This window comes from Etheostoma cragini, chromosome 2 (genome assembly GCF_013103735.1).
Source record: "Etheostoma cragini isolate CJK2018 chromosome 2, CSU_Ecrag_1.0, whole genome shotgun sequence".
NCBI classification, from domain to species: Eukaryota; Metazoa; Chordata; class Actinopteri; order Perciformes; family Percidae; genus Etheostoma; species Etheostoma cragini.
Window position 1 is genome coordinate 25,982,558 of NC_048408.1, and position 11,231 is coordinate 25,993,788.

At 38.9% G+C, this 11,231-nt stretch overlaps 1 protein-coding gene across 4 annotated transcripts; it reads left to right on the forward strand.

Moving 5' to 3' along the window:
• The first annotated feature begins 3,948 nt into the window (after nucleotides 1-3,948).
• Nucleotides 3,949-11,231, forward strand: LOC117935237 (ubinuclein-1-like). Of its 4 annotated transcripts, none has more exons than XM_034857388.1 (14): nucleotides 3,949-4,615; nucleotides 5,317-5,421; nucleotides 5,632-5,730; nucleotides 6,256-6,309; nucleotides 6,438-6,526; nucleotides 6,644-7,235; nucleotides 7,316-7,386; nucleotides 8,396-8,528; nucleotides 8,618-8,736; nucleotides 9,195-9,317; nucleotides 9,426-9,569; nucleotides 9,691-9,741; nucleotides 9,900-10,529; nucleotides 11,004-11,215. In XM_034857388.1, the coding sequence occupies exons 1-13, from the start codon at nucleotides 4,382-4,384 to the stop codon at nucleotides 10,495-10,497; spliced, it is 2,412 nt and encodes an 803-aa protein (XP_034713279.1). In that variant the 5' UTR covers nucleotides 3,949-4,381; the 3' UTR covers nucleotides 10,498-10,529; nucleotides 11,004-11,215. The 4 variants fall into 4 exon arrangements, with proteins under 4 accessions (XP_034713279.1, XP_034713271.1, XP_034713266.1 ...); XM_034857380.1 differs by having other exon boundaries at nucleotides 3,951-4,615; nucleotides 6,175-6,309; nucleotides 9,900-10,522; nucleotides 10,994-11,231; XM_034857375.1 differs by having other exon boundaries at nucleotides 3,951-4,615; nucleotides 6,175-6,309.

Consider the following 11,231-nt stretch of genomic DNA (forward strand, 5'->3'; position numbering starts at 1 on the left):
TGTGTGGGGGGGGGAGTGGAGTAGAGGAGAGTCAGTACACGATGAGACAGAGCCGGAGAATTAATAACAATTTGTGGCAGATAATTACTTATCAATTAAAGCTGTTATCCTGCCTAATTAGGCAACCTTCATTAAATTCAGCCAATTTAAACCTTAATCAAAGTTAGCGGCGCCTGACAGCAGAGCGAGGATCAGTGGAGGAGCGCCGCCCGGTGGAGGAGAAGGGAAGGAGTCCCTCAGGGTAATTCAGTTTTATTTATTTATTTTCTATTGCTCTAAAAATGGGTGAGAATGAATGGCTTTTTTATTTTTTCTATCAGTATTAATATTAATATTAGTAGTGGTTATGTTAGTAGTATTAGAAAAAGAAGGCAACTAATCCATTGTTGCAAAAGTAGTAATACCACAAAGGAAATGATAGGCTACAAGTAAAAGTACTCAGATTGGGCCTTTCCAAGTATTATAAACAATACATTATTATCATTATGAATGGCTAAGCAGATATTATTTAATAATTATGTAAAATAAATTAAACACTAGGCTACATTGCTTCTTTTTAGTATTTCAAGCAAATGGAAATACTGAAGTAAAGCCCAGCAGATTAACCTGCAGTAATGGGGGACATTACCCCCTCCAGTCCTCACTATCTGTGCGATGTGTACAGTGTATGGAACATTACATGGCCCAAGGTCTGCTGGGGAGCAATGTGACTTAAAATAAACAGACTACACTAATTTGATTTAGGAAAAGGTCTAACTGTAAGAAAAATATGATCTGAAATGATGAAGTTCTGGAGACTAGATTTTGATCCACACATCCTACAGGTCAGGCGATAAAGTCGGACCCATAACTCTACTTTCAGTGTAACTTTAAACCCATCACCAGGAGCAGGTAAAGGTGTTTCCGTTAGACTGATGATGTCACAGACGATCCGTACACACAGTACTGGGTGTTGATAGGTTTCTGATTTAGTATGTTTACATATAACCTGTTGTATGTTTTTTGTGTTTATTATAAGCAATTACTAGTTTCTACGACACCCGTACACGCACTGTATATATTTTTAATTTGATTTGTATTTGTGTGTGTGAAACAAACAAAAACAATAAGCAATATGTTGATACATAAGCTTCAAACTGCTTTGTTGTTTTGTCGTTGTTGAAGTATATCTCTAATAAGGTACCCCAAAAAACACTTGCCACACAATAACCTGGGGCTTCTGGGACCCTGTAGTTGTTCTTATTGTCTGGATGGGAATCCAGCCTCCAGTACAAGAATTGTACTGAAGAACAGTACCACCAATGTGTAAGAAGTACTCAGATCCTTTGCTGAAGTAAAGGTAGTAGCACAGAGTAAAATACTTTGTTACAAGAAAATGTCCTGCAATCAAAATGTAACTTGAGTAAAAGTACAAAAGTAAAAGACCAACATTAATCATTACAGATGTTTCTTTTAACTAGTTTTGTTGGGTATCAAGCCTATACAAAAGCCTCATGTTTTAAAAGATAAATATTAGCTTGGAATTTAAAATCTCAAATGACCATGTTACATGTAGGCTTACATTTTGCTATTAAATTAAATAAAGTTAAATCTGGAATGTAATGGAGGCTTTATAAATAAGGTAGCAGAAAATGGGAACACTGAAGTAAAGTTCTCCAAAAGTGTTCTTAAGCAGCCTACAGCAGGCGAGTATCTTTTAAAAGTTTTTTTTTTTTTACAAAAGCCATAATAAAAATCTCCCCTGATGCACATAGTGACTGGGGGTGTAACATACACTCCTTCACCCTCTGCCCCGCCAGCTCTGGTTTGTAAAGCCTTCACTTCCAAGAACTGTTGTGGCCAATTGACAACAAAGCACACGCTTCTCGAGGCGCCTCGACATGAGGAACGAGTTAATTAATATTGGCTCTTGTTTGGTCTAGTTAATGAACGAGTGAATTATGCACCTCTGGGACACCGCCTCCCCAATCGGTTTAAATTATCCCCCGAACCCCCTCTCCACATTGTCCTCCAATTTCCCCACTCTGATCCTGCACTGATGGGGTCCCTGTCACCAACCAGACCACATTACACACACACACACACACACACACACACACACACACACACACACACACACACACACACACACACACACACACACACACACACACACACACACACACACACACACACACACACACACACACACACACACACACACACACACACCAGTTGTACATTCATTACCCCTTTGTTCTGGACATCTTCACACCTCCTTCTGTTCATCTTCCATAGTTGTTCTCTGACTTTAACTCCTAACTCAAAGATCCTTCTTTTTTGTGTCAACTATTATAAAAGCCAGTGTTTTCAAATGCCACCAACTAATTAAATCCAATTAAGATTGTGTACTAGTCTGGTGAATCGTGCACATGTTGGTGTCTAGCTGTGCTAATTCAACTTTCACTTTAACACACAACACACACACACTGTTCTGTTAGTCAGAGAAAGGAAAAAAAAGATCCATATTATTTGCATTAAAAGCCTCGCACCGTGAAATTCATTTATAATTACAAAGCGGGGTCCTGTGTGTGTTATGCAGATCGGGGACACGTGTGTGTGTGTGTATTGAATGGCTTGGATTGGTTATTTTGTGATATGCTAACACAGAATGTATGGTGACAGATTGCAATTATCCCGTTATTGTAATTGTCAAAGTCAATTCACTGCAGGCCGAGTGCAAGCTGCATTAAACAGACTTGGGATTTACACACGACTTAGATTTGGTCTGTTTGACCCTTTTTTCAATCTAATTTTAATACAATCTCTGCTTTAAACAAACACACTGCTGTTAGGCCATCACCTCAGGCTACAAGGTTACATGATGAAGGCTGTGTATTCATTATTTTAAGCTTATTAAGTGTCAGTTTTATGTGTTGTGAAATACATATAGGCTGTGTTGTTTTAGCATCTGGCAAAAGTAATGTTTTTTTATTTATTTTTTAAACCTATTACCCAACAAAAAGAGGGCCTAGGCCTACTATTTATACTGTAGTGATTTTATAAGGTGAACTGGCTAACAATGTCCAGAAAATCTATGATAGCCTAAAGCTGCTGATTATGAGAGATATAACATCCTTATTATAAGACATAGAGTTTTTTGAACGATATCTGTATTTCTTTGTCAAACAGGATATTGATCGACCGGGTATCTGCATGTCTGATGTTGGGGATTTCATAGTCAAACTGAAGTATGTCAGTGTTTTTACTCACAGTTTAGTGCACTCATCCCCATGGATCTCCAACGCCCCCGTGTGGCGAAGAACTTCCACTACATGTATTGTGTCTGCATCTCCCTGTGTACAGCAAATCAACTTTAATAATAATAATAAATGTAATACAAATAATAACAATAATAATAATAATAATAACAATCATAAATATAATGTTCTTTATATAGCTAAGCGACTTTCAAAAAGATAGTGCTTTACAGAAAAAAACAACAGCAGTATACTATTCTAAACACACGACAACAAAATAATTTTAAATTTAAATATTACCATCATTAAAAAATTCTTGATTATAACCCATTGCAGAAGCAAAAGAGATTTTCAATCCAGGACAGCTGTATCTTTGTGCTGATGTTAAACATCTGCTGGTTCTCCTTTATTGACCCCAATACCTAAAGGGCAGTGCTTATTCTTTACTCTAAATATGCTCCTATGTAATTTTTGAAATACTTTTTAATGTCCTTGTTTAAAAGATAGACTACTAATTTTAAATTACATTTCAACATTTTGGTGGGTTAGCATTTTTTGTGCATGGAGTTACTAGCCTATGTGCTGGGCAATTTTTGGTGCTAAGAAGTTGCCAGGCAACCAGCACAGACTATTGTAAATTGGTGCCAAGAAAAAGTCCAGTGCATAGTAATAAGAACCTCCTTAATATAGTAAATTGCCAATTTAAAAAAACAACAACAACGAAATGTAGCCTAAATTATTAAGTGGTTTAGGTGCATGCGGATTTTGTTTGACAAGGCAGCTAGCTACTTTCCCGTTTCCAATGTTTGAGCTAAACTAGCTAACCGGCTGCTAACGTCTTCTTTTCAACACAGGCTAGCTAGCAAACGCTAGCTAACTTATTTCCCAAAAGTGTCAAAACCTTTCATTTTAGCCATATTTTATTTGATTAGACTGTTTGGGTTTACTTATTGAAGGCTTGCTAAATAACAACCATAATGACAAAGGAATAAACAGACATTTTTCAACGAGGAGATTGGAAGCAGCTCGAGCGCAGACACACCTGAGCAGACGTGGGCACACCTGCATCTGTTTCTACCTAATTGAGCGGCATGCCTTGTTCAAACACAAACCGGCAGAGTCCGATTGTGTTGTGAGGTGTGATGGCTGAATCTCGGAGAGTTCAGTTGACCAGGTTGTCCTGTGATGTAGTGCCTTCATCCTCTGACAAGCCGCCGGCCTCGGTCCGAAAGTCTCCGTCAGGTGTCCTGCAGGGGAAAGAAAACGGTGCAGACGGGCCTGCTGACACAGACACTGTCCGACTGGTGATCACATTATCTGAGCCTGATGAGAGGAGTTTCCCGGAGTTTAGCTACAGTCAGCTCATTGAAAACAAGGTGGGACTTTTATCTTAATTATTCCTGGAATAAAACAACCAAAAACAAGTGAGTTCACATATGGTTGGAACTGGGACTTCAATGTCAATATCTTGCAGCTGTGGGGCTTAAAAACCGACAACAACAAAAAAATCAATCTATACCCAACCTGTCTTTCAACCTGTTGGGGGTCATGACTGGACTTGTAGGCTATATCAATTAACAGAAATTCTATCTGCGGAGTTTAAAAATCACTAGATGGTTACAGCTGTAAAAATGCTAAGATTTGATTCTCTCCTTTTGTCATCAATATCATGAGAGATCATTTTAAAAATACTTTTAATAGGAAATTTTAAGACAAATTGAGTTTTGTTTGTCATTATTTGACTTTTCAATACTAATCTTGATGACCAGTATATTGCACCAACCTACTTCAAGGTATATCCAAATTAAAGTTTGTGTGAATATTGTTTAACATCACCAGTTAATTAAAACTTGATTAATCTTTTTTGCAATTAACACTTTTTGATTGTTAAAAAAATAATAACCAAATGATGACCTTTTAACTCGCTTAAGATTGGCCGTTTTTGTGAAGAGTGTGTTGGTTTCCTACAGAGGCTTTTTATCCTCTAAAATACACAAATCAGAAGGACAGACTCTAACTTACACACCTTAAGTTTTTGTGTAAAATGTATAATTGACATGAGACTTTACATTTTTAGACCAACCACACAAAAGATGAAGTCCTGCTGAACAGATTTGAAGAGGGGGAAAAGAGAGCGAACGATGAGGTTGCTGCTCTTTCAAGGAAGTTTGAGGAAAAATATGTGAGTTTTTTGCAAAACTGAAATATTGGTAAATGTAACAGATTATGCCCTATTTAGTTAGATGAAGACAAGTGTCACCCCTAAATTGTAAAAATGGTTTGAATTGGACCAGATCTTTTTTATTATCTCTTTAAGTAAACTCAACTATGCATCAAAATTACAATATCATATACATATGACACAACAATGTTTTGGATCCTCTTGTTGCAGGGTGGCAAACCTAAGACAAAGAAGGACCGCATTCAGGATTTGATTGATATCGGATACGGTTATGATGAAGAGGATTCTTTCATTGACAACTCTGAGCCTGTAAGTCAGTGTTAAATCATACATTTACATTTTAACCTAATTCTTATATTTGCATCTGATGGAAGACCTGTTGTATTCTACAATTATTTTTATAGTTTTGAAATTACTATATATAAGCCTTGGTCTTAACTAAAGTTATTAAGAAATGTTGGCTTTTCTACATTGTACTTCACTCACCACTGACCAGATATCTTCTCTGCTCGAGAAGGGACTCCTTGCAAAGGCAGTTCACTCTGGTCAGCAAGTCTCAAAATCAAAATGCATGTTATTCCGAAAATAAGAAATGTTTGCAGTCACTTTGTTTCTGTTTCCCTTCAAATGTATTCCTAATTTTGACATTACGGTGCCCATCAATCTCAACCTCTTCTTTGACTTGTTTTAATGCTTTTCTAATTGACAACATGTTGATCTAATTATAATCTTGCTTCTGGTTGGTCTCTTTAGTATGATGAATTTGTGCCGGCCTCCATCACCACCAAATTTGGTGGATTCTATGTCAATTCGGGCGTGCTGCATTTCCGCCAAGCTTCTGAGACCGATGACCTCCCAACAGAAGAGAAAACAATGGAGCCCCCAAAAGTAAGCCTAAGAAACGTGCAACGTGTTGTAATGGATATTTTGTTAGTTTCAGGGAGAAGATTTAAATTTCAGAAGTGATTTGAAAGCCAAAAACTGTTCTTTGCACACCTTCAAACATGAATGTTTAGAAACGTAAAGTCAATGGAAGGCTGGATAAGCCAAAGAAGTGCTGCAGAGAAAGGGGAGAGATGATGAGCAATGTGGATTCTAAGTCAAGGTGAGGCTGATCAAAGCAATACTGCATCTTGCTTAGAGTCAACTTTACTCGGATTGTAGAACACTTGATTTATTAAGATTCTCCAAATAATTCTGTTGTAAACATGTTATCTTGTAGCGCTTTGTCTGAAATTGGGCTGGGTGGCGAGATCATGAAGAAGAAAAAGAAGAAAAATGCTGTTGGCACGTTAAGTGTCACCAGCATGTTGAAAAAGTTTCAAAGAGAGAAGGAGAAAGAACGACAGAAGACGGTGAAAAATCCGATGCCAGCTGCAATCATGGGTGAGGTCACGATCCCTCTGTGTCCGGCAGATGCAGGCGGGGGCGGAGGGTCGGGATCGACGGACCCTCTCGTCAGTTTAATTGGTTCAACCAATGACCACGCTCTCATCCAAGCAGCCAACACAGTGGATTTTGATATTGATTTAGACTCTTTATTAGATGTCAGTGAAGAGACTTTTTCCCCAAAGCTGGTGCCTCAACCTGGAACAGAAACGCAGCCTTTCAGACCGAAAACAGATGGTGTGACCCCGTCTGATGCTTCTCCACAAGTCCAACCGCTAAATACAAAGACTAATGTACAGAAGGAGCCTCATTCAGAGCAAATGCAGCTTCTGTCACAAACCAGTTCTAACTCCCCTCATCAGTGTGTGCCGCTGCCAGAGGGACTTGCCCCACAACTGGAAGACAGCATTCAAAAACTCTCGATAGTAAGATTACATTTTGTGATACTTCTTGTACGTGAACAAGTGCACGATGGACGCATCAATGACATGTGCTAATTTTTCAGGTTGCAAAGACCTCAGAAGGAGAGTCGAAACTAAAGTTCTTCACCCCAGAAATCAACTCAATCCTGCTTGAGTGAGTTATGACAACACAGACAAAACTAAATTTTGTTGCATTTTACACTATACACACTGGAAGACTTTTTAAACCCTTACAAACTGCAAAATGACCAGGCAACAACTTTGAGTGTTGCAGATTGCACTTGTAAGAAAGGATGTCAGCTTTGGGTCATTTTCAAAAACAAAAAAAAACTAGCCTGGTCCAACCAGACTCTGGTACATTTCATTTGTACGGAGAGTCTGGCCACTCTGGATCTGCCATAACAAACTGCTAGCTTAGACACAATGTAGTACTGAAGAGAAATGAGTTGAAGTACGTAGGAGGCCGGAGCCAGGCTAAAAAGATTGCCCGGTGGACTTTTTCTGTAGACCTAGAGTTTCATTTACATTGCTTGTTTTTCATTAAAATGTATTGTGTAAGTCCCTGTGCAAAAAAATCAAAAAAAAATCAACAAAACAGGAACCCACTCATATAAACATTAATCCATAACTCTTCTAGTGATCTAAAGGTCAACAGGGCACCTTAAGGTCACATATGCCCACATCGAGGAATAAATATCAAACGGCTCAGTAATGGTCTGAGGTTCGGTTGATAGACAAATTCAAATCCTAACTTGCAGATGTGTGCTCGCTCTCCAAAGTAGCCTGCCATAGATTCTTCTGCAGAGTAATGCAGGTTCTCCACAATCATGAAAATTAACCATTATGATAAATGGGACTGCACGCCTATCTCTTAACATTAGAGAAGGTAAACTCTTCAAATTCCTTATCTTTCAGACATTATACATTATACACTGATGGTTGTGAAACTGCCATGTAAGGTGCTGTCCTGCTCCTTAAGAGCAGCTTTGGTGTGCAAAGCCCTTCTCACGGTCACTTTGACAAATAGTTAGGTGGATGAAACTGCCAATCCTGTGATTACAACCTTTACTTGTAATACACAGAAATCTGCGTGTGTTCCTGGCTTAAGTTGCCCATTGTACATAGATTGTAAGCGTGCAGCTCTCTTGACTGTCTCGTTCCAGTATTGAGTTGCAGTGTAGGGATCAGGGTGGCCAATTGCGCTCCAAGGTATACACACACCTGTCGTCGTTCCTGCCCTGCAGCAGAGACACACTCCTCAAACGCGTGAAGAAACTGTTACTTGCACACATTACGGTGAGTTTTTGAAAAAAAGTTCATTACATTTTGTGGGTTGTATAAATATATTTGCATGTGATTTGATTTTTGAATTGGACACTGAAAAGGAGGAACCCCGCGATGTGGAGGGTCCCATGCAGAAACTTAAGGAGGCCATCGGCAGAGCTATGCCCGAGCAGATTGACAGTTTCAATGAAAACTGCCAAGTATATGAGCAACTCAAGAAGTAAGTTGATCTGTATATATTTTGTACAATCAATATGGAAAAATTACTTCATTTAGTTGTTTTAACTTGTACTGTTAGATTTCCAGTGGTCATTTTACCTAAAAGACTTAGTTAAAATGCCAGGAGTCTATTCTTTCATACTGATTGACATGACATTAAATGCATGGAAACGCTAACTTGTGAATTTAGGTGCACAGATACACCTGACGAATAACTGCACTGATAATGTCAAAACTTTGTACAGTATAACTGGTGGCATTTGGCTTTAAATGCATCACACTGTATTTCTTATCAATTAAGATTAAAATCTAGCTATTGATCTCGTACAGCAGAACCATAACACCCTCTAGACATTATTAGAAGCATTTCAAAGCCTTGTTTGCTTCTTTTGGAATAGAGTTAGGACTCATTAGTGATTATCTATTTCAAGCCTTGCACTCTGCTCATGTCTATATCAGGGCTGCAGAGGAGGAGAAAGAAGGCAAACAGAAGGTGAATGTTGGTCCAGAGGACAGTGTGGAGGAGAAAGGTGGGAGAAGGGGAGGTCCTAAGAAGTTGTTCAAATGGAATGAAGAGATAAGGTCAGATTCAATAAATATCACTAGATTATATGAACTTTCAGTTTAGTAACCGGCTGTAACAGTCAATTTTTTTTTTGTTAACATGATCCCTTTTTTTCTCTTATACAGGGAGAGCTTGTGCCATGTGCTAAGGGTGAAAATGGAGAGATATAAAAAGGAAAGGAAAGGTAGTCAGGAGATGGAAGAGTATCTGAAGACTTTGTTAGAAAATGAAGTCAAACCACTTTGGCCAAAAGGCTGGATGCAATCTAGGTGTGTGACACTGGTGCATACTCAAACCTTCAGCTGTCAAGGCAGAGTTTTCATACTTTTAAAAGCACTTATTTGGCATATTTTACATGCAAACATGCCCCTTCTAAATGTTTTGTTTCAGGTTGCTGATAAGGGAGAGCAGGAAAATGTTGAACATCTTTGCGTCATTACCGTGAGTACAATGAAGAGTTCAACCTACAATTTTTGTCTTTATTTGTACTTTATTAGCACTGAGTTTTCAGAGGTAGTTAAAAGCTCCTGCAGATGTTATGCAAAGTCGGTTTTAATTTTTGTATTTTCAAATTTACTTTACGTCCCGTGTGTTCTCAGAGTAAAGAGGGCCCGCTCTGAGAAGAGGGCATCTATCAGTGGTCCTCCCACTACGTCTGATGGCTGCAGTGTTCTTCAGGGGTCTTCACCACTGGCTGGACTCCCCCAAGACACAGATGATGTCTTTATCGAGAGCTCAAATATCTCCAAGTATCTGCCTCTTGAGAAGCAGGAAGCCGCAGCCTTGAGAAAGGTGGAGGATGAAACGGGAAGCGTGACGGTGGATGCTGGTTCCTCCACAACCACAGCAGCAGACAAACCTCGGGTCAGCACCACATCTTCTCCGACTCATTCGCTTCTGGATCTCCTCGCAGAACAAGCGCTGGCTCGGGAGCAACATTTCTCAGTTCCCCAGGAGCTCTTGGCAGCAGCTGTGGCCAAATACAAACTTTCCCTTCAGCGCTGCAGCTTTGGGGTGGACACCAGAAGTCCTCCCCTTGCTCCTCCGCCGCCTCAGTCCAGCCCGGTTGGTTTCCCACTCAGTGGAATGTGTAAAGTCGCTTTGCCCCAGCTGCTGCCAGTTGGGGATTTCACCAGGCTCAGCGACGCTGACCATGTGCAGATAATCTCTGATGACGAAGACATTATTATGCAATGATGACTCTCAATGCAGACTTAACACTGTAAGTTGTATTTTCTTACTTATGTGTTTTTTAACTCTGGAAGACCGCACAGTTATTTACTCAGACTGGCAGAATATATTTCTTTTTAAATAAACATTGATAACAATTAAAGCAACACATCCTCACTTTTAGTAGTCTCTGCTACGGATCAAGCAAAAACCTTATGTATAAAACCTATGACATAAACGCCCAACATGACCAAAACATTCTTATAAAATAAAAATTTCCAACATGCATCTGAACAGGTAAATTACCACAAAATACTCCTTTTTTTTGATGAGACAAGTGAAGGTTGCACACTTGATGACCCAATGTCTTTATTTATTCATAGATGTCTACTTTTATAGATTTTACTTTTCTTCAATGCCCACACAGAAATGCCACACAGCTGTTTACTGACATTGCTAAGACATTTTGTCATGTGGATAAAAATGTTTTTATTTTGGTGATATTTTTTTTATATTCCTCTAGATGGATGCAGCAGTTTCCTTGGAGATGCACTGGAAACATGATGTGATCCTAACAGAGGATTTGAGATACCTAAATGAGATTCCCAGCAACTGTTAATAAGCTAATATTAATTGACTTTTTTTTTGTCTCAGCAACAAGCTGTTGTTTATTAGCTGAAGATGTGTTCTGTGCTCATCTTTACTTGTTACTTGATTGTAAATGGACAGTAACTACTCGTTTTTCACATATGAACAGAAAA